The sequence below is a fragment of the Astyanax mexicanus genome, chromosome 17, assembly GCF_023375975.1.
Source record: "Astyanax mexicanus isolate ESR-SI-001 chromosome 17, AstMex3_surface, whole genome shotgun sequence".
Lineage (NCBI taxonomy): Eukaryota > Metazoa > Chordata > Actinopteri > Characiformes > Acestrorhamphidae > Astyanax > Astyanax mexicanus.
Genome location: NC_064424.1, coordinates 994,185 through 1,019,012, shown reverse-complemented (window position 1 = coordinate 1,019,012; position 24,828 = coordinate 994,185). Strand labels below are relative to the sequence as shown.

The window sequence follows — 24,828 nt, the reverse complement described above, 5'->3', positions numbered from 1 at the left end:
CCACATCACTCCTAGGGTGATGTCTGCAGCACAGGGCGTCTGTGAGCTGATGTATCAGAACCGAGTCGCTGTGCTGCTTTCTTCCTCCGAGCGTTAGCGCTGTGATGCTACTTGAAGGAGGCGTGTGCTAGCCTTCACCCTCCTGGTGTTGGAGTATCACTAGTGATACATCCTAATGTGATACATACACTAGTGATACATCCTAATGAGGGGGGTGGGTAATTGGCTGTGCTAAATTGGGGAGAAAATGGAAAAATCCTAAAATAAAATTATAAAAAAAAAAAGTACTGGTTTCAAAACTACTTAAAGTATAAAATTAAGAATAACGTAATGGTAAAAATCCCAGACTGAAAACTAGAAGTGAAATGATTACTCGAGTAATTTGAGTTACTCGACTAAAAAAATGGATAGATTAATTTTCTGTGCCTCGAAGAATTGTTTAATTAATTTTTAAATGCAGAGCACAGAATTTAGCGAGGACTTTTAATGTGAAACAGTGCTCTTAGCGTTACGTCACCCACAAACAGGAAGCAGGAAGTGGACGAGGAGGCGGAGGTTTTTGGAGCGGAGTGAGCAGGTAAATTTAACTTATAATAAATCAATAAGATTAACATTAATGTACCTTATTAACAGAACGACAGCGCTGTGGAGTACTGTGCTGATTATTATTAATACTGTATACTATGTGTGTGTGACTTAGTGGTAAAAGAATTTAGCGAGTTTACCCAAAACGTCTCTGCAGTTTACAAGCTGAGAAGCACAACATAAAGCCAATGTTAATGCTTTTATTATTTAATTATTGATTAATGCCCTATATTTTTGATACTTACAAGAAATCGTAAGTTAAAATAATTTAACTTAGTTTATTAAATTATTAATTATTAAATTATTACTTGTGGTATTTTATGTCTATTTTATGTTTTATTTATTTTTATTTTTATTTTATTTTATTTGTGTTTGGAAATGTATGTTCTGAATAAAAAAAAATCAACCAATTAGTTGTTCATTATTAAGTGAAATGTATTGTTTTCTCTTGTGTATTTTTTAATTGCTTTTTACGCAAGCAAATATGTTTTATTCGATTACTCGATTAATCGAAACGATTTTCCAGTAGAGTACTCGATTGCTAAAATAATCGGTAGCTGCTGCCCTACTAAAAACATTCATAGCTCTTAAACAGAAATTCTGATAAAAATTAAAGGGAAACTTAACATGAAGCGCTGCTGTTTAGCGCCAGTGCACTAGTTATGATCAGTACGGATTGTTCAGACGTGATATGAATATAAATCATGCTGCTGTGTGAACGTAGCATTAAAATACTGCAGCATAATTCTGTGCAGGCTGACAGGAAGTTCTGTGACATCATTTCCTCTGTGAGATACCTGTCGCTTGTATTCAGCTACAGGATCATACACCTTCCAGCCATCTTCTGGAAACTTCTCCTGGTACCTGAAGGCAAAAAGAGTCTGCAGAGCAGGAGAGCATACGTCAGGATCTATAATCTACTATATATTTATTATATATAATTATTTATTTTTACATAATATCATATAAAAATATCAAATATTATATCATACTTCAGTGTAGTTTAGTTTAAATATAACATAATTGGGGATAAAGATGTGAATATAGTTTATTGCAGGTTAACCAGCACATTATTATCTGCCCTAATTGATTGGATAATTTGCCCTGAAATAATATCATGATATTTTTGCTGTATTCTTGGGGATATAAGAAAACAATTTATATATTTTATTAATTTTAAGAATATACTAATGCAACAGTATCAGTGTTATAGTTTTAATTTATGTAACTATAACAACTAGAAAAGGCAAAGTTCGTGAACTTGTCAAATAGTTGTGTAGTGTGTGTGGGGTGTGGAGTGTGTGGGGTGTGGAGTGGGTTGTGGAGTGTGTTTGGTGTGGTGTGTTTGGAATGTGGTGTGGAGTGTGGTGTATGTGTGGTGGAGTGTGGGGTGAGTTGTGTGTACCAGGTGTGGAGTGTGTGTGTTGTGGAGTGTGTGTGGTGTGGTGTGTAGAGAGTGTGGTGTGGTGTGTGGAGTATGTGTGGTGTGGAGTGTGTGTGGTGTGGTGTATGTGTGGTGGAGTGTGGGGTTTGTGTCAGGTGTGGAGTGTGTGTGGTGTGGGGTATGTGTGGTGTGAAGTGTGTGTGGGGTGGAGTGTGTATGGTGTGGGGTATGTGAGCTGTGGAGTGTGTGCGTGGTATGGAGAGTGTGGGGTTTGTGTGGTGTGGGGTGTGAAGTGTGTGTGGTATGTGTGGGGTGGAGTGTGTATGGTGTGGGGTATGTGAGCTGTGGAGTGTGTGTGGTATGGAGAGTGTGGGGTATGTGTGGTGTGGGGTGTAAAGTGTGTGGTATGTTTGGGGTGGAGTGTGTGTGGTGTGAGGTATGTGAGCTGTGGAGTGTGTGTGTGGTATGGAGTGTGTGGGGTATGTGTGGTGTGGGGTGTGAAGTGTGTGGTATGTGTGGGGTGGAGTGTGTGTGGTGTGGGGTATGTGTGGTGTGAAGTGTGTGTGGGGTGGAGTGTGTATGGTGTGGGCTATGTGAGCTGTGGAGTGTGTGTGGTATGGAGAGTGTGGGGTATGTGTGGTGTGGGGTGTGAAGTGTGTGGTATGTTTGGGGTGGAGTGTGCGTGGTGTGAGGTATGTGAGCTGTGGAGTGTGTGTGTGGTATGGAGTGTGTGGGGTGTGGGGTATTTGTGGTGTGAAGTGTGTGTGGTGTGGGGTATATGAGCTATCGAGTGTGTGTGTGGTTTAAAGTGTGTGTGGTGTGGGGTATGCGTGGTGTGGAGTGTGTGGTGTTGTGTGAATTGTGTGTGGTATGTGTGGGGTGGAGTGTGTGGTGTTGTGTGAATTGTGTGTGGTATGTGTGGGGTGGAGTGTGTGTGGTGTGGGGTATGTGAGCTGTGGAGTGTGTGTGGTTTAAAGTGTGTGTGGTGTGGGGTATGAAGTGTGTGTGGGGTGGAGTGTGTGTGGTGTGGGCTATGTGAGCTGTGGAGTGTGTGTGGTTTAAAGTGTGTGTGGTGTGGGGTTTGTGTGGTGTGGATTGTGTGTGGTGTGGGGTATGTGTGGTTTGAAGTGTGTGTGGTGTGGGGTATGTGTGGTGTGTGGGGTGGAGTGTGTTTGGTGTGGGGTGTGTGTGGTGTGGAATGTGTGTAGGGTGTGGTGTGGAGTGTTTGTAGTGTGAGGTGTGGACTGTGTGTGGTGTGTAGAGTGTGTGTGGTGTGTGGTGTGTGGTGTGGTGTGTGTGTAGTGTTGTATTGGTTCTGGTGTGGGTTGTGTTCAGCAGTCTCTTCTCCATACAGATACAGTACTGAGGAGCAGGGCAGAGAGGGGGGCCGTGCGCAGGATCGGCTGGTGTGTGTGAGATGGCCAACATTCCGCCCATTCATTCCTATGGGGAAAGTTCGTACGATAATTTTACGAAAACCGTAAATTGTATCGGTGAGATCAGCATATCGTCTGAAACGTCTCTGCAAGTTCTCGTGGTTCTAGCTTGAAAATTGTGACTTTTACAGCAGTTTGAAAAAAAGTGTGAATGGAAGTCTATGGGGAAAAAAGTGACTTTGACGGAACCGTGCTAGAACCCTGGTTCTCCGATCGCTTAGAAAAGCACGAGCAACTCAAGTGGTTATGGGTTCTACCAAATTTTAGCGTAGAATAATAATAATAATAATAATAATAAGAAGAAGAAGAACAGTAAGTTGGCTTTGACAAGCCAACTTAATTAAACAGAATAAAAAATCATTAAAATCTCGCAAAATACTGAAAATGCTTAGTGCATTTACTAAATATTTAAAATACTAAATATTTAGTGCATGCATATACATGTATATGCAGTAAACTGTACCCTTAAAGCTTTACACTAAATAATAGACTGTTTTCAAGACAGAATACTGTTATTATCAGTAATAAATCATGATAAGATTATGTCAGGATATATTGTGCCTGTTAGAATATTATATATATAATTTATACATGTACACATCACTAAATCTACTACTGGTGATCTATGGTAATGATATTATTAATAAAAATAGCTTTTTATTCCATAAAATAATATTCTGCTTTAGTAAAAATCATTACATTTTAATCAAGTGTTTACCTTGTTTGGGCGATATGGTCCTAAAATATTATCACAATATTTTATGGTATTTTTGTGATAACGATACTCTTGGCGATATGCTGAAATGCTAAATTAAAAAAATATATATATATTTCAAGAATACTCTACTGCAACAAAATGAAAATTACATTTTAATATTGCATACGATATGATTTAACTATAAAAAATACATCAAATTTTATCAGATTTGTAACAGAAGTCAGTGATCCAGAATGATCAGTCATGATACTAATAATAATAATCATGCACTCCAAATATCTCCATATATCCAGGATTAAAGTAAAATAAATGATACTGAACAGATATAATCTCTTAGTCTCTAGTAGATATATAATGAGAAATGAGAACAGTGTGAATTTTTCTTTTGATAAAAACAGTAAAAAAGTAATATTATGTGATAATTAGGGGATGTGATAGCGGTAATAAACTAAGATTTTCCAATATCTGATTACACAAGTTCATATAAACGCATCGTATCTGATTGGATTACTGACCAGCTCTATATTCTGCAGTATAGATCAGATTAATCAGATTATAATCAGCATGTAAATGGTGTAAATAGTGCTGTAGGTCTTACCATGTTGTGTGAGAGAGGGAAGGCATACTTGGACAACATCTCAAAAATCTCCAGTTTACTTTGTTCCTGCTTTTTATAGGCAAATCTCGGGTTTCTCAGATCCTATAAACATAGAAGTAAAGCACCAATCAAACATCTGAATTCTCATTCAATGTTTTTATGCTTTATTTCTTTATTTACTGTGTTTCTTACATTATAGATTAATATTAAAAATATAAATATGATTAAGGGACACATACATTATACATTACATAGTACTTCAAAGAATCTAAAGTATGAAACACATTCTGGTTTATTTAATGCTTTTTAACGTTTAATAAAATAATTTAGCATGTGTTTCTGTAGAGCTTTAATATAGTCCCTAATATTTACAATGTAAAAAAATATATATATAAAAAGAAGAAAACACACTGAATAGTAGAAATTGATTATTGTTTCTGACATCAATGTTTCACAGTTTCACATTTTGATGTTTGAGTGTTTTGGCAACAATTTTATTGTAACAGTCATGACAATAAAACCTAAACCTGAACTGAGAGAGAGAGAGAAAGAGACAGAGAAAGAGTGAGACATGGAGATCGAGAAAAAGAAAGCAAGAAAGAGACACAGAGAGAGACAGAGAGACAGAGTGACACAGAAAGAAATAAAAATAAAGCGAGACAGAGAGAAAGAGTGACATAAAGAACGAAAAATAAAACCAAAAAGAGAGACAGGGAAAAAAAGAAAGCAGAAAGAGAGAGAGAAAGGCAGAGTGACACAAAGAAAAAAACTAAGCAAGAAAGAGAGAGAGAGAGACAGACAGATAGAGAGGGAAAGAAAGAGTGACAGAAATAAAGAAAATAAAACAAGAAAGAGAGAGACAGATAGAGAGGGAAAGAAAGAGTGACAGAAATAAAGAAAAATAAAACAAGAAAGAGACAGAGAGAAAAAGAAAGCAGAAAGAGAGAGAGAGAGAGAGAGAGAGAGAGAGAAAGGCAGAGTGACACAAAGAAAGAAAAATAAAGCAAGACAGAGAGAGATAGAGAGAAAGAAAGCAAGAAAGAGAGAGAGAGAGACAGATAGAGAGAGAGAGAAAGAGTGACACAAAGAAAGAAAAATAAAGCAAGAAAGAGAGACAGAGAGAGATAGAAAAAGAAAGCCAAAAAGAGAGAGAGAGAGAGAGAGAGAGAGAGAGAGAGAGAGAGAAAAGGGCAGTGTGACACAAAGAAAGAAAAATAAAGCAAAACAGCGAGAGATAGAGAGAAAGAAAGCAAGAAAGAGAGAGAGAGAGACTCTTACTTTACAGACGATCTCGAGGCCTCGGGTGTTTTCTCCGTGACTCTGAACTCCAATCGTCTCTAATCTGCTAACAGCTCCCAGATTCACATCCAGAACAAACGGTGGATCCTTCAGAACCCAGAGAGAACCCCCGGTTAACACACAGCATTAACTCTAGAACTCTCATTTACTTATTTCTACACACATTATTCCTTTATCCTATATATCTTTATCTTATAAATTTCACTCTGTAGTTGTGTAATAATTCCAGACTGTAGTTATGTTTGTGTTTTTCTGTATACTTCAATATTTTCCTCTTTTTTTGTTCTTCAATACTCAAAACCCACAGGAGAGAAAACCACCACAGAGACTAGGGCTGCACAATTTGGGCAAAATATCTCATTGCGATTTTACACAGAATATTGCGATTGCAAATTGTGATTATTAAACGTGTATTAGTGGTTAACATATCTATCAAATACAATTATAAACTTATTTCCACATAAAATATTCCCAGGGTACTCAGATTAAATGCAGATTAATTTTTAAATTTTAAGGAACAACAAAAAAAAACAAAAAACATAATATATATATATATACACATTTATGTATTAATCTTTTTGTATTTTCTTTCTCTTCAAACCACATTTATCAAAGTGTCACAGTTTTTATTTATTACTGAACAGAACTAAATGATAAGATAAATATTAAGACATTGTCTCGTTCTGTGCCTCCCGTTATTCCAGCTCAGCATGGGAGAGACTATGGGCCCAAAGACTACAATCCCCAGCACTTTACGAAACTACAAACGCGGTGACCTCACGGCACACGTGCCGGAACGACGGGACACGTCTATGGAAGTGCAGGCTGTATCTTCATACACACACATACACACTTGCAGGCTATTGGCTAATTCAAATCGTAGACCTGGACTACCCCTGGACACTCCTCCACCGGACTAAAGCAGTGTTAAACCGGATCACCGGATGGAATGAGATCGTTAAATCTTAATCTTGTCTCGTTCTTCGTCTCGTTTTTTCCCGGCCCCGGTTTTGACTAAAACATTAGCTATTATTATTTGGGTGGTGGGTGTTTATTCTCAGCACTGCAGTGATTAGCAATGATTAGCATGGTGGTGGTTTACGAGGTATCTTATTTCAGGATGCTCTTTAGGAACAGGATGGTAGGAGGCTTACCCGCGCCAGGCTTTTAAAGTACAGCTTGTAGTCGGTGATGGTGAGAGTACCACTAACAGCTCCAGAGAACGGACAGATGTACATCACATCTTTAGCTGTAAACAGAAAGAACATCTGCATTAAGATAATTAGTACATGACTTTTGATTTGCATTTTGAGTTGTGCACGGTGTACTTTTCCCGTCGTTACGATAGCAAAAACATACTGACACTTTCTAAATCAAGCTGCACGGAGCACGATTCACTAAAATAGGACCCTTTCAGTGAATACACAATAATATTATTATAATTTCTGAAACAAAAAAGAATTATAAATATATATATTTTATATGATTATTTATATTTGCTGTTTATGTACAGCACTTAATATTCCCCACTTTAGCAATCTGAAATATTGTGATATTATTTTAGGGCCATATCACCCTCCTAGATCACTAGATCATCTGCATTAAATCATTGAAAATTATATAATTATTGCAGGATAATACAATTAAGCAAAGTTATTTATAATTATGGGGAACATGAAGGTAGCAGAGGCTCACAGCCTGATTATATTAATAATTACAAATATTAGCATGATAATGATTATAATTATTCATGATTATCACAGTAATGTAATAATCTTACCTATAGCTTTGATGATCTCCCCGGGAACACGAGGAGCTTCCTCCAGCTGAGCCTGTTTATTACCCTCCCGCAGAGCCTTACACACACACACACACACACACACACCAATTAGACTTAATGATCATTTACACACACACACACACACCAATTAGACTTAATGATCATTTACACACACACACACACACACACAAAGAACATCTACATTTATGGGGAAACTGTACTACTAATTATCAGAAGCGATTCCCTGTTAGATGCTATTCACTGTGCCCAAAGGACACTGCCTACAGGACACAGCCAACAGGACACTGCCTACAGGACACTGTCCACAGGACACTGCCTACAGGACACTGCCTACAGGACACTGCCTACAGGACACTGTCCACAGAACACTGCCTACAGGACACTGCCTACAGGACACTGCCTACAGGACACTGTCCACAGAACACTGCCTACAGGACACTGCCCACAAGACACCGCCCACAGGAAAACACCCAAAGGACGTTGCCCACAGGACAATGCCCACAGGACAATGCCCTCAGGACAACGCCCACAGGACAACGCCCACAGGACAACGCCCACAGGACAATGCCCACAGGACAATGCCCACAGGACAATGCCCTCAGAATGCTGCCCACAGGACGCTACTGTGAGGTTGGTGCCCACAGGATGCTGCCCTGAGGATGATACTCACAGGACAATGAGCACAGGGCACTGCCCCAAGGATGCTGCCCATAGGATACTGCCCTCAGGAAACCACACACAGGACATCGCCCACAGGACATCACCCACAAGACAACGCCCAGAGCATGCCGCCCACAGGACAATGCCCACAGGACTCAGCCCTGAACACGCCAAGATGCATGAAAAAAACTGTGATTAAAAACCAGGGTTATTCCACCAAATATTGATTATTTCTGAACTCTTAAAACTTTATGAATATGAACTTGTTTTCTTTGCATTATTTGAGGTCTGAAAGTTCTGCATCTTTTTTGTTATTTCAGTCATTTCTCATTTTCTGTAAATAAATGCTCTAAATGAGAATATTTTTATTTGTAATTTGGGAGAAATGTTGTCTGTAGTTTATAGAATAAAACAACAATGTTCATTTTACTCAAACATAAACCTATAAATAACAAAATCAGAGAAACTGATTCAGAAACTGATTCAGAAACTGAAGTGCGACCTTCATTTACAGAGCTGTATATGATCAGTGGAGCTGAAAAAAAGAAGGTGGTCATAATGTTATGCTTGATGTTAGTGTAAGTAATCTGTATTGCATTCACAGATACAATGGAATGAAAATTAATGGAGCTGAAGACAACTGAACACACTCCCACAGCACAGCGAGTCAGTGCACACACACACACACACACACACACACACACACACACACACACACAATAACAATTAGTGAAATATGGGCGTGAGCATGAAAAATGAGGAAGCATTCCTTACGAAATTACTGTAACACCACACACACACACACACACACACACACACACACACACACACACCAGCCGAGTGTTTCTAGAGTGAAGTCTCCAGCTCACTAAAATATATCTGGTTTAGCTAATGACTGGTTATATATGAGAATATAGCACATGAGGTTTCCCTCTGAGCCACTCCCGTTCCTCACTGTTCTCCTGCTTCCTGAGGAAAATCCCACACTGCTGTCTAGAGCTCTGTCTAGTAATCAGACGTCTGTCTGTTCTAGACCCGTCAACATATCCATATATTGTATTTAAGCAATAGAACACGAGAGGGAGTGTGTTATCACGAATAACATCACCCAAAGGCGAGTACTGTAGATCATCACAGCCGTGATGTTATTGGTGATAACACACTCTCTCTCGTGTTCTATTGCTTTTATACAACAGTTTATTTTTTTTACAAAATGAATAAAATTCTTTTACTGGTTTATAAATCTCTTAATGGGTTAGCACCTACAATCATCTCTGATTGCCAGACAGAATATGTTCCAAATCACATGTTAAGATCATCAGGAGCTGCTCTATTAAACATTCCCAGAATGAATCACAGTAAGACCGGGTGAAGCAGCTTTCTGTTTTTATGCCCCAAAAATATGGAACTCTTTACAATTAATATTCGTCAGGCATCGAGTGTCACTAGTTTTAAAAGGCAGCTAAAAACGTTCCTTTTTAGTTTAGCTTTTTACTAGTTCTGTTTCCCTTATACTTAATTTTTTTGTGTTTAATGTTTGTGCTGTTCTTATCCTTATTTTATAATTTTTGTTTAAACCTATTTTATTTTATATTTGATTCTAACATAAATGTCTTATTTCCTACTATTTTATTATATTACTTTTACATTTTGCTGATTTATTTAATTTTATTGTGAAGCACTTTGAGCTGCATTTTTATGTATGAAAGGTGCTATATAAATAAAGTTTATTATTATTATTATTATTATTATTATTATTATTATTATTATTATTATTATTATGGACTGTGCCTTCCGCCAAAAAGTAGTTCCACCACAACTGTAACAGAACTGAAACTTAACTACAAAACGGTGTTTGGTTCATACAGACTAACACCACGAACGTTAGCTGGAAATCAAAATTGTGAATAAGTGAAGATGGTAACGTTAGGAGCGTGAAATAACGCTAATACTCTCCTCTCCTGCTCCGTGGAGTCGTCTTCAGGTGAACGCTGCGCGTTTTTGAGCATTTCTGCTTATTTTGCTGGGTGGTGTTGGTTTTAGCTAGCCGGCTGGACTGTGGTTAGGTTAGCGTAGCTTGCTTTTGCTCAGCATTAACTTAGCTTAGCTTAGCCTAGCCTGGCTGGTTAAGTTAGCGTTATGGCTGTCAGACGGTATTAGCCGAGCGATTTTCCTTCCCTTTTTTCCACAAAAGACATCCAGCGCTGCGGGATATATACTGTGTATATAAATACGCTGTTATTCGGCAACGCGTCGGCGGAGTGATACAGGTTTAGTGTGAGAAGGCCGTGATGTTATCACAAATATCAGCACGGCTAGAACACTTCTCAACCAATCAGATTGTGAGGTCGGAACTAACTGTTGTATAATGGACAATATATCACCCCAGAAATTCATGTGGTCAAATATACGGTTGTCATTTTATGACTAAATAAGTGAAAAGATTATTTTATTTTAAGCCATAAACATTGTTAAACAGTGTTTCGTCTAACATTAGGATTTTGTTCAGTAGTGGTTATAAAGCTCCTAACAAACCCAGGCTTAGGAAGTCTAGGTGTAGCTTTTGTAATTACTCCACTCTAGACTAGACTCTAGTTCTATTGAGACGGACTCCATTTCCCATAATTCACCTGTGCTCAATTCTCCAGACATGCCGGGTCACGTAATACATCGGTGTTCTAATCATCACACACACACACACACACACACACACACACCAAGACATACGCCTAGACACCAAATAAAGTATTAATAGTCCTCTGGCAATAAAAATAAACTGTTGGTGGGGTGTAAGATAGCAATGAGCATCCCGATGCGCCCTGTGCATGGAAGTAAGATCCCAAGATCCCCTAAACTTTCAATATATTGGAAAGAATTCATCCATATTTTAACATAAATAAACTATAATCCTGAACTCAGCATTAGTGAAAATACTTCACTAGGCATGAATTATGGTAGAAATGGTAGAATATGGTTATATCTCAATTAAAAATTGTGTAAATATGTTTCGTTTGTTTTTTTTCTCACTGTTCAACATGTACATCTACACTTATTACTTTACTGTACATCCTTTATATTTACTCTCCAGGACTCTATTTGACACTTTACTGTACACCCTGTACATTCGCACTACTGGACACTTTTGCATTCTACTAAATACAATATAATACTTGCACAGGTTTTTATTTTTTGATATGGTCGTATCTGCTGATACCTGCTTTCTTTATACCTTATTTATTCTGTACACAAAAGTTACAAAAGAAGGATAAGATATAATGATACATATAAAAAACAATAATATAAAGCATTACATTTATATATATATATATATATAAGGGATGGGTGTGTGTCCATAAAGTGACCTATCTACAGTACAGGCCAAAAGTTTGGACACACCTTCTCTTTTTCAATGCGTTTTCATTTTCATGACTGATATTTACATTGTAGATTCTCACTGAAGCATCAAAACTATGAATGAACACGTGGAGTTTTATGTACTTAATAAAAAAAGGTGAAATAACTAAAAAAAAACATGTTTTATATTCTAATTTCTTCAAAATAGCCCCCTTTGCTCTGATTACTGCTTTGCACACTCTTGGCATCATTCTCTCAATGAGCTTCATTTAAGAGGTGGCCACCTGAAATGAAAAGTTTTCCAGCAGTCTTGAAGGAAGGAAGGAGTTCCCAGAGGTGTTTATTAGCACTTGTTGCTCCTTTGTCTTCTTCACTCTGTGCTCCAGCTCACCCCAAACCATCTGGATTGGGTTCAGGTCCGGTGACTGTGGAGGTTCAGCTCATTTTTTATTAAGAACATAAAACTCCACATGTGTTCATTCATAGTTTTGATGCTTCAGTGAGAATCTACAATGTAAATAATCATCGATTGTTTGCTCGCTCGTTCGTTGACAGCACTATTATAAAGTGTAGAGTGTAGACGCGTTCGGGGTGGAATCTGGTCTCAGAGCAGAACAGTAATTATGAAAGACTGGATTCATATGAGTCCAGATCACTCGGTTCTGCTGCAGAGACCCAGCGGAGACTCAACAGATGAGCGAGAGACTCGGAGGACGACCCCGCCCACAACCAGCAAGCTTTTTGCCAAACCTCACAGCCTGAAGAACACTGAGGAGAATCAGCCTCTCTGTTCATCAGGGGCCGGAGCGGAGATGTCACTGTCCGGCACACAGCGACGCCCTGCAGCTCCGTACACATTATTAACACCAGAGATACAGAGAGACTGCATGCTGGAGCTTAGAGAAGTACGACAGATTATATAATATATCCTCTTGAGACCTTTTGTCCTCTTATTAGGACATTACATTTCTGCATTTCTGCATCATGATTCTGCATTTTTAAAAAATTTTAACCATTTGTCCTCATATAGAGACACTGCCTGTACCATCTGGTGGTTGCATGACTACATTACGCTCAACTGATTAAAAATAAGAGAATCCCAGGGGGTTCTGACGTAATTTTCTGTGATTTTATTCCCGTCCAGAACGATCATGTAGGTGTTTTTCTCAGACGTCCTCTGAGAAAATTACAGGCTGAATTATCTACTGTTTTTCTCTGAACTCCGTGCTCCTCCGCTAATTTTAATCCTGTCGGGACGCACATCTCTGAGTTTCATCTCCTCACGTCTAATCAAATAGATATTTGTCCACTGCCGCGCACCGTAACTACACTTTGGGCGCGCCATGGTTTCCACGGAGATCCGCATTAAAAAAAAAACAGAACAGTGAGTGGAAATGGAGGAGCTACTGAACACTGAAAGCTACTGATTTCATGTGACAGAGAAAGCCTAAAAACTCACTGATCCTCCTGTTTTTTTCAGTTGCAGTCCAAATGCAGGAGTCTTATCACTAAATAGTAAAAGTGTAAAATATTTTACACAGACACCCCCCTGGAAACTAATCCAATCTGGATGGGGCTTTCTACTCAGTGATAAAATTCCTGCATCTGGACTGCAATTGTAAAAAACAGGAGGATCAGTGAGTTTTTAGGCTTTTTTTTGACATTGCGGCGTTCAGTAGCTCCTCCATTTCCATTCGCTGTTGTGTTTTTTAACGTGGATCTCCGTGGAAACATGTGACCAAAGTGTTTAAGAGTAACTACGGTGTGCGGCAGTGAGATGAAACTCAGAGATGTGCGTCCGGACGGGACTAAAATTAGCGGAGGAGCACGGAGTTCAGAGAAAAACAGTAAATAATTCAGCCTGTAATTTTCTCAGAGGACGTCTGAGAAAAACACGAACATGATCGTTCTGGACGGGAATAAAATCACAGAGGATAAAAAAACCCATAAAAGAGAAATTTGCAGAGTGTAGAGCTACAGGATGTTTTGCACAGATCACTGAGATCACTGTTAGTGATCCTGCTATCACTACTAGGAGTGACTGACTCTCACTGTATGAGATGCTCCTCAGATCATCAATCAATCTGTGAAGTGTGGAAATAGTATGTTAGCCGTGATGCTAACAGCCAGACTTACCCAGGTTTAAAGCTACAATGCTAACGGACATAGCAGCCGACCTTAGCGTTAGTGTTAGACTGGGTTAGCTATAGGGTTGAAGCTTAGGTGAGAAACGAAAAATGAACTGTTTTTCCAAGCTGGATTACTCACTGATGGTTGATGACAGGTTAATGGCACTGCACTGGTTAGAACACTTAGACAGGATAGGTTCTGCTGTTTGTTCTGATGCTCTATGAGTATTAGGGGTGGGCAATATTATATCGTATACAATATATCGCGACACAGAAATATCATGATATTAAAAATCCATATCGTGATAATAGAGATGTTCTGTCTTAAAAGTAGTCTATTATTTACTGTGAAGCTTTAGGTGTATTTATTGTATAATTGTTTTAGTTTGCAGTTTATATGCATGCACTAAATATTCTGCAATATTATTTGCTGCATTATATTATTTTATGCTATATTATTTATTTTGCCACATTATGATTATTCTGTTATACTATTATACTATATTCCTGAAATTAATTAATTATTTTTCTGTTTTCCTATATCACCAAGTATATCGTTATCGCAAGAAATACCCCGAAATATCGTGATATTATTTTAGAGCCATATTGCCCACCCCTAATGAGTATTATATCTGTATGACTGTTTATTCAAACTTTTCTGTAACTTTTCGATCAAAAGCAACATTTGGTTAAATTTTTAGGACATCCAGGTCTGAGTGTGGGGAAATACACACGGACAGACAACAAACACACACACACACACACACACACACACACACATTCAGAGAGACTTGCCAAGGAAGAGGGTGTGTTCTGAGGATCTCCGTCCAAGAGATATCCTTTAATGCCAACATCACAGTCAGCCTACAGTGGAAAACGGCAAAACAACAGGAAAAAAACAGACCAAAGGAAGAAGAGAGAGAACAAAAGACGGAAGGACAGTTTCAGAAATCGCTCAACAGACTGTCCCACACAGCCCGAGGACAGTGAGGACAGTGAGGACCATTCAGACTCTTCAGGAACATCTGACGCATCACAGCGAGAGTACACAATGAGGAACAGAGGACCAAATGTCAGAAGTCGTAGAGTTTCAGAATGAGACTTTCTGTGGAAAACAGAGTCAGGCTGCGTTCCAAATGAGCACTTATTCACAATAAGGCTGCAACTAATGACTATTTTAATAGTCGACTAATCTGCAGATTATTTGTTCGATTAGTTGAATAGTTGCGAATATATTACCTATATTTTCTCACCTTTTTATCTACTATTTATTTGATATTTATTCACTGTTACTCTTTGTGCAATAATACTGGTCCACCCTACCATAATCATATCTCTATGCACTAGATGTATATATGTATTCTTATTATATATATATTTTTAAGTATCTTTTATATATTTCCTGTAGTAGTTTTTTTATATATAGATTTATCATTATTTGTTTATATATTTTCCTGACCTGTTTCTCTGTTCTTTCCTCTGTACTGCTGTAAAATTGCAAATTTCCCCATTGTGGGATTAATAAAGGATTATCTTATCTTATCTTAAACTAAAAATTACAAAGTATATTATAGGAAACATTCACACAGACTGGATGTTATTTTCATGGGATTTTAGTTCAAGATACTTCTATGTATTTCTTTTTTTCTTAATTTTTATAGTCAAAAAATTATAATCAATTTTTATGATGCCCGTCTAACAGCATGTTAGAATTTTTTGGGGTATTTTATCGTCTAGTTTGACATGCTCTGCGTCATGCTCCCCGATGCTGACCAATAGCTATGAGTGTCAGATTCTTTGCTCCTCCCCTACGATGACCTACAGTATGAACTAACAACAACGCAAATTACACTTAAAGTTTCACGGTAAATTACGGACTGCTTTGAAGAAAGAACATTATCACAATATTTTTATTTTATTGTTTCAAATTGTATTAGGGGTGTGCCATATCGTATCGTTGGTGATAATATCGCCAAAAATGTTGAATATCGTGAATTATATTATACCTTTAAATATGGTGCCATATCACCTACCCCTAATTATCACATCAGGGTTCTACTTTTTTGCTGTTTTTAGCAAAAGAACAATTCACACATTTCTTATTTCCCAATATATATCTAGTAGAGACAGATTATATCAGTCCAGTATCATTTATTTTACTTTAATCCTGGATATATGGAGATATTTGGAGTGCATTACTAGTATCACGACATTCTGGATCATTTACTTTTGTTACAAATCTGATAAAATTATTTTTTTAAATATCTCAGTTAGCCATATTATATTGCATGCAATAATAAAATTCTAAATAATTTTTCTAATTCAGTGTTTTGTCATATCGCCAAAAGTATCGTTATCATGAAAATACCATGAAATACCGTGATATTATTTTAGAGCCATATCGCCCACCCCTAAAATATATATTTTTTTATGTGTGATATTATTGTATTATATTTTATAATAATAACATTGTACACACCTACTGTAAAACTACCAACTGTGCTTTTAATAGTACGTCCCGACACAAGACAGAAACTGTCAACTCAGTTCTAGTGCGTTTCACATCCCACTACATGTTTTCTCAGGTTCAGAGCTTCTGTTTTTACTTCTGATTGGTTTTACAGCTCCTCGCTGTTCAGACTGCCATATGTTTTCCAGGTCGTCACAGGCCTGCTGTAAACCACACTGTTAAACATGCTGTACCGAGGGAGAGCAGGGGAGGTCTGCACCAAAAATCTGTTTAGTTTTCCAAGACAAAAACGGGATACAAATCTAAAACAAGTCCAGAACCAGTGAAAGTGCTGACGGATCACGGGCGCTTTTCTGCTGCAGGGCTGAGCGGTTCGGGTGGGTTTTCCACATTAACACGGTTCGGCACGGAGTGCTCACAACCCGGGCTGGACGAGCCCAGACATGGTGTTGCATGGTATACTGATTAATTACAGTACAATATCCCATTTAGTTAGTACATATACTTTAAGAATGAGCCCATTTTAAAATAAGAGTGGTTTTCCAATAAGTGCCACAGGGGGGCAGAGTGCAGCACACAGCTTTCTCCCCCGTCCCTGCAGGGCAGCGTATTCTGCGAGTTAGAAAAGAAAGTCAGGCACTACTTCTAACTAATACCAGCAGTTTTACCCATCATCCTCAGCTTGCAAAAGATTTCACATCTAAATCAGTCTTCAAAAGATGTTTTAAACCTGTGCAAACCAAAGAAACAACACCACATTCCAAACAGCGAAGCATCTTTAAGAAAAGACATGCAGACTCGTTTAAAGGATTCACAGAGTGGCAGGCTAGTGAATAAGACAGATAACAAACTAAAAAGAACTAAAAAGTTCTTCCAAACTAAAAAGAATAAATACATTTTAAAAATCGGGCAATTAGATGGTCAGCATTTACCAGTTATAAACCAGCATTTTAAACTCAGCTGTGCTGGTAACTGTAATCACAGCATATATGTTTTTATGTCAATAATTATTTCTATTGCTGGAAAATGTGATTCTGATAAAAGTGTATCGAGTGTTGATCAGATTGGCAATTGATCAGTGAGATCTGGTCGCAAATAAAAGGTTAACGACCAAAGAAATTACATAAACTTATGATGTTCTTACTTTAAATGAGGAATAACATCATCACATCGTTAAGACTTGCTTTTGTTTGCACTTAGTGTAGTTAGTTAGCATCTAGCTAGCTCTGTTTCACAAGTTAAGATACAAAGATGCCAACCACAAGACACACTGCATGTGTTAGTCCGGATTAAACCATGCAGCAAATATAAGGGCATCGAGTGGTCCAGCGGTCTAAAGCACTGCGACTATGGTTCGAATCCCTGTCATGCAGCTTGCCATCAGCTGCCAGAGCCCTGAGAGAGCACAGTTGTCCTTGATCTCTCTGGGTGGGTACAGTACAGTAGATGACGCTCTTCTCTTTCCCCTCATCACTCCTAGGGTGATGTGGATCAGCACAAGGCTGCGTCTGTGAGCTGATGTATCAGAACCACCAGAGTGACTGTGCTTTCCTCCGAGCGTTAGCGCTGTGATGCTACTCGGCAATGCTGCATCTTAACCCTCCTGGTGTTGGAGGGGATATACAGCTCTGGGGGATATGCACGGCCTTAATAACCCTTTTGCCCTGCAGTAGAAAAGTGGCTATTGTCTTTAACAGTGACTGATAATCCTTTCCTTTAAAACCCGCCATTAAAAGTGAATTAACACAACATTCAGCCCACATCTGAACTTTTATAGCTACTGTACTCAGCATGCGCCTCCAGAAGAGTGCTTTCTCAGCAGCTGGGAGAACTCCAGTCGAGGCTGGGGTCGTAAATCTGCATTTTTGTGCTTTGTGGAGTGAATGGGTTCACATACGCTAGTTCTGCTTGTATACACGGGTCTTAAAGGAGAACTCTGGTGTAAAATGTACTTTTATTGTTGTAAAACATGATAAAAAGTTCTTATCTTTGATGAATAGCACACCTCCGTTCTCCCTCAGCGTTCAGAGATCCAGAAATCTTAACAGTTTATCCAACAAACACCCTTCAGACTGGGAGATACGGGGCATAATTTACCCTGATAAATCACTTTTTACACCGTTATCCAGCTCAAAGTAGCTCCACACCTCCTTACTACAATCCAAGAGGAGAGTCCTGACATTTAAAACCAGGCATTAATAACTTAAAAAGTGCTTAAAAAGAAGCTTATTAAAAACCACTGTTTACATCCTATAACACTACTAGCTTCAGCTCCGAGCGCCGCCATCACTGTACTGATAATGACAAACATACATAGACGTATATACACATAGACTCTGCATAGTCTGCTTCCTGGCGCAGGCTGCTCCGCTATGCGGAATCTGTGTGTATATACGTCTATTTTATTATCAGTACAGTGATGGCGGCACTCGGAGCTGAAGCTAGTAGTGTTATAGGATGTAAATTTTTTAATAAATTTCTTTTTAAGCACTTTTTAAGTTATTAAAGCCTTGTTTTAAATATCAGTGCTCTCATCTTAGATTCTAGTAAGGAGGTGTGGATTCATCAAAGATAAGAACTTTTTATCATGTTTTACTACAACAAAAGTACATTTTACACCGGAGTTCTGCTTTAAGAGGCAGCACTGCTCTCTCTCTGTGTGCAGTAAAGCCGACTCTCACATAAGAGGATAGAAATTGTGTTTAGAAGCAGAGTGAGGCTAAACGCAGCCAAAAAACAAGCTTTCACAAAGCCGCTGCTCTCGCTGCGAGTGTGTATTACTGCTGCGCTTCAGTAACACACTTCACACTGCTGTGATGACTCATACTGTTATGCAGTTATTACAACACAGGGTTAGACTGTGATAATTCATCCTTCTCGTGGTTGGAAGCTCTTAAAGCATCTGTAATGGATTTCCTCAGCAGATACACTGCTTCTGTTCTTCTGTCTCTTTCTACCTCTCTCTCTTTCTACTACTGAGGCACAGAGAGGTAGAGTGATGCAATGCAGGGTAAAGAAGTGAGATAGAGTGATACAATGCAAATACAACTAAGTTGAGCAACAGAGTTATGCAAAACCAGGTAAAGTGAGATAAAGTAAGGTAACATAAGGAAGATTTAGGTTAGACTCAGGTAGAGTGAGGCACATTGAGCTAGGGTGAGACAGAGTGAGGTAGAGTGAGGCAAAGTGAGGTAAAGTGATGATAGAGTGAAGTAAGAATGAGGTAAAGAGATGCAAAGTGAGGTAGAGTAAAGTTAGAGTAAGGTAATAGTGAGGTAGTAGAGAGGTAAAATGATGATAGAGTGAACTAAGAGTGAGGTAATAGGGAGGTTAAAGTGATGCAAAGCAAGGTAAAGTAAGAGAGTGAGGTAAAGTAATGATAGAGTGAGATAAGAGTTAGTCAGAGTGAGTTTAGAGTAGGGTACAGTGAGGTTAGAGTGAGGTAAAGCAAGGTTAGAGTGAGGCAGAATGATGCAAAGTGAGCTTAGCGTGAGGTAGAGTGATGCAAAGTTAGGTTAAGCGAGGTTAGAGTGAGGTAGAGTGAGGTTAGAGTGAGGTAAAGTGAGGTAGAGTGAGGTGAGGTTAGAATAAAGTAGAGTGAAGTAAGTGTAAGATAATAGTGAGGTTAGAGTGAGGTAGAGTGATGCAAAGCAAGGTAGAGTAAGAAAATTAGGTAAATTGATGATAGAGTCAAGTAAGAGTGAGGTTAGTGTGAGGTAGAGTGGGGTAAGATGAAGTTAGTGTGAGGTTAGAGTGAGATAATGGTGAGATAAGTGTGAGGTAAAATGAGGTTAGAGTGAGGTAGAGGGATGCAAAGTGAGATAAAGTAAGAGAGTGATAGCGTGAAGTAATAGTGAGATAAGAGTGAGTTTAGAGTGAGGTAGAGTGAGTTTAGAGTGAGGTAGTGTGAGTTTAGAGTGAGGTAGTGTGAGTTTAGAGTGATGTAGAGTGAGGTAGAGTGAGTTTAGAGTGAGATAAAGTGAGGTAGAGTGAATTTAGAGTGAGTTTAGAGTAAGATAGAGTGAGTTATAGTATGATAAAGTGAGGTAGAGTGAGTTTAGAGTGAGGTAAAGTGAGGTTAGAGTGTGGTAGAGTGAGTTTAGAGTGATGTAGAGTGAGGTAGAGTAAGTTTAGGGTGATTTAGAATGAGGCAGAGTGAGTTTAGAGTGAGGTAAAGTGAGTTTAGAGTGATGTAGAGTGAGGTAGAGTGAGGTAGAGTGAGGTAGAGTGAGTTTAGAGTGAGTTTAGAGTGAGTTTAGAGTGAGGTAGAATGAGTTTAGAGTGATGTAGAGTGAGGTAGAGTAAGTTTAGAGTGATTTAGAATGAGGTAGAGTGGGTTTAGAGTGAGGTAGAGTGAGTTTAGAGTGATGTAGAGTGAGGTAGAGTAAGTTTAGAGTGATTTAGAATGAGGTAGAGTGGGTTTAGAGTGAGGTAGAGTGAGTTTAGAGTGATGTAGAGTGAGGTAGAGTAAGTTTAGGGTGATTTAGAATGAGGTAGAGTGAGTTTAGAGTGAGTTTAGAGTGAGGTAAAGTGAGGTAGAGTGAGTTTAGAGTGAGGTAGAGTGAGTTTAGAGTAAGGTAGAGTGAGGGTAGAGTGAGTTTAGAGTGAGGTAGAGTGAGGTAGAGTGAGTTTAGAGTGAGGTAGAGTGAGTTTGGAGTGATGTAGAGTGAGTGTAGAGTGATGTAGAGTGAGTGTAGAGTGAGGTAGAGTGAGTTTAGAGTGAGGTAGAGTGAGGTAGAGTGAGTTTAGAGTGAGGTAGAGTGAGGTAGAGTGAGGTAGAGTGAGGTAGAGTGAGGTAGAGTGAGTTTAGAGTGAGGTAGAGTGAGTTTAGAGTGATGTAGAGTGAGTGTAGAGTGAGGTAGAGTGAGTTTAGAGTGAGGTAGAGTGAGTTTAGAGTGATGTAGAGTGAGTGTAGAGTGAGGTAGAGTGAGTTTAGAGTGAGGTAGAGTGAGGTAGAGTGAGTTTAGAGTGAGGTAGAGTGAGTTTAGAGTGATGTAGAGTGAGTGTAGAGTGAGTGTAGAGTGAGTGTAGAGTGAGGTAGAGTGAGGTAGAGTGAGGTAGAGTGAGTTTAGAGTGAGGTAGAGTGAGGTAGAGTGAGTTTATAGTGATGTAGAGTGAGGTAGAGTGAGGTAGAGCGAGGTAGAGCGAGTTTAGAGTGAGGTAGAGCGAGTTTAGAGTGAGGTAGAGTGTGGTAGAGTGAGGTAGAGTGTGGTAGAGTGAAGTAGAGTGAGGTAGAGGATGAAGAAGCACTGTTGTATCAGGTGCTGACCTTATAATCTCGAGAGATGGTGTCTGAAGCGACGGGTCCTGAGATCTGACTGGACATCGTCGCTGCGATGAGCTGCTTACACCACTCAACATGAGCACCTGACGGACTGAACACACACACACACAGCACTACTCAACACTACTGTACACTACTCAACACTACTGAACACTACTGTACACTACTAAACACTACTCAACACTACTCAACACTACTAAACACTACTCAACACTACTCAACACTACTCAACACTACTGTACACTACTAAACACTACTGAACACTACTGAACACTACTGAACACTACTGAACACTACTGAACACTACTGAACACAACTAAACACTACTCAACACTACTCAACACTACTGTACACTACTAAACACTACTAAACAGTACTAAACACTACTGTACACTACTAAACACTACTAAACACTACTGAACACTACTAAACACTACTAAACACTACTAAACACTACTAAACACTACTGTACACTACTAAACACTACTAAACACTACTCAACACTACTCAACACTACTCAACACTACTGAACACTACTAAACACTACTAAACACTACTCAACACTACTAAACACTACTAAACAGTACTAAACACTACTGTACACTACTAAACACTACTAAACACTACTAAACACTACTGAACACTACTAAACACTACTAAACACTACTAAACACTACTGTACACTACTAAACACTACTCAACACTACTCAACACTACTGAACACTACTGTACACTACTAAACACTACTGAACACTACTAAACACTACTAAACACTACTAAACACTACTCAACACTACTGTACACTACTAAACACTACTGAACACTACTGAACACTACTAAACACTACTAAACACTACTCAACACTACTCAACACTACTCAACACTACTGAACACTACTAAACACTACTAAACACTACTGTACACTACTAAACACTACTAAACACTACTGAACACTACTAAACACTACTGTACACTACTGTACACTACTGAACACTACTGAACACTACTGTACACTACTAAACACTACTGAACACTACTGAACACTACTGAACACTACTGTACACTACTGTACACTACTAAACACTACTGTACACTACTGTACACTACTGAACACTACTGAACACTACTCAACACTACTGTACACTACTAAACACTACTGAACACTACTGAACACTACTAAACACTACTGTACACTACTAAACACTACTAAACACTACTCAACACTACTCAACACTACTGAACACTACTGAACACTACTAAACACTACTGTACACTACTAAACACTACTAAACACTACTGAACACTACTAAACACTACTGTACACTACTGTACACTACTGTACACTACTAAACACTACTGAACACTACTGAACACTACTGAACACTACTAAACACTACTAAACACTACTAAACACTACTGAACACTAATAATTACTATTACACTACAGATAATACACATACATGCATAGACAGATAGACAGACAAACAGACAGACACTTTAGACAGAGACAGATTCTTTAGATACATAGACAGACAGACAGACCAATACTTTACATACATAGACAGACAGATACTTTACATACATAGAAAGACAGACAGACAGACATATACTTTAGATACATAGACAGACAGACGGACCAATACTTTACATACATAGGCAGACATATACTTTACATACATAGAAAGACAGACAGACAGACATATACTTTAGATACATAGAAAGACAGACAGATAGACTCTTTAGACAGACAGATACTTTACATACATAGAGAGACAGACTGATACTTTAGATACATAGACAGACAGAGAGACAGACATATACTTTACATACATAGACAGACAGACAGACAGATACTTTACATACATAGACAGACAGACAGACAGACAGATACTTTACATACATAGACAGACAGACAGACAGATACTTTACATACATAGACAGACAAACAGATAGACTCTTTAGACAGACAGATACTTTACATACATAGACAGACAGACAGACAGACAGATACTTTACATACATAGACAGACAGACAGACAGATACTTTAGATACATAGACAGACAGACACTTTAGAAAGACAGACGGCTAGATGCAGTTAAACAGAGTAAAACATGAATGTAACCAGTTAAAATGACTGTAAACATTGAGAAGATAACTGATACAGTCAGACAGACAGTGTGAGAGAGAGCTGTTATATAATAATTAAACAGTGTAAATATGCACGCATATAAACAGTGTACAGTAAATAAAAAATAAAACTAGTATTACAGAACGGGGTAAAATAATAAAAGGTGTGTGTAACTCTGTAGCCTCAGGGTCAGCAGCCACGTAGCAAACCGCAGTAAAGTGCAGTAAAAACTGTTTATTTTACCCAAAACCTCATAATCTGAGCTGCTGATTCTGGAGCTGCGCTTCTCTCACCTCTCCAGAGTCTCCGCGCTGACCGGCCGAGACCCCGCCGGACCCCGGCTCAGCCCCCGCTCCGACCCGCCGCAGCCCGCCTGCTGCTCCATCTGCTCCCCCGGTGAGTGAGTACAGTGTGTGTGTGTGTGTGTACAGTGTGTGTGTGTGTGTGTGTGTGGCTCCACTCTCGCCCGGGTTTCCTAATGTTTGCAGTACTGATGGTTCAGTCTAGAACGAACCGACTCTAAGAACCGACTCTTTGAACTGAACAACCTGAGGAGTCGACTTCTGATTATTATTTTTATTTATTTATTTATTTTTAAATCAAAACAGATATTGGATTTTTTGGGTCTATTTTAGATGGTATGATTTTATTTTTTATTTTTTTACTTTATTTATTTGTACTTTTATTTATTTGTGTAGCACTTTGTTCCATGTTGAGTATATAAATATAAAATAAATAAAAACATTTAATATTTAATGTATTAATGTATGTTTTTTTTTTACATTACTAACGAATTTTACATCTAATTTGTTAATAAAGTAATTTAAGGAACAACAACAAATAAAAAAAATCTGAGAAGTCACTTGGGAACTGAAAGATTCGGCTCTTTTTAGTGAATCGAGCAACAAACAGAACCGTCTCTTTAAAAAAAGCGCCGGAATTCCCAACTCTAGACTACATTACCCAAAATGCACCACCCCG

The 24,828-nt window shown here is 38.5% G+C and overlaps 1 protein-coding gene across 2 annotated transcripts in view; it reads right to left on the bottom strand.

Annotated features, from left to right (window-relative positions):
* mtmr1b (myotubularin related protein 1b) overlaps positions 1-24,370 on the bottom strand; it is a 34,591-nt gene extending 10,221 nt beyond the window's left edge. Inside the window, exons 1-8 of one of the 2 annotated variants that reach the window (XM_022666506.2) lie at positions 24,141-24,370; positions 21,704-21,809; positions 14,760-14,828; positions 7,801-7,876; positions 7,175-7,269; positions 6,000-6,107; positions 4,722-4,823; positions 1,383-1,466 (exon numbers count right to left, since the gene is read on the bottom strand). In XM_022666506.2, coding sequence (XP_022522227.2) covers positions 1,383-1,466; positions 4,722-4,823; positions 6,000-6,107; positions 7,175-7,269; positions 7,801-7,876; positions 14,760-14,828; positions 21,704-21,809; positions 24,141-24,232 — 732 coding nt within the window. In that variant the 5' untranslated portion in view covers positions 24,233-24,370. The remainder of the gene's footprint in view (positions 1-1,382; positions 1,467-4,721; positions 4,824-5,999; positions 6,108-7,174; positions 7,270-7,800; positions 7,877-14,759; positions 14,829-21,703; positions 21,810-24,140) is intronic. The other variant, XM_022666507.2, reaches the window with a different exon arrangement.
* Between the last annotated feature and the right edge of the window lie 458 nt (positions 24,371-24,828).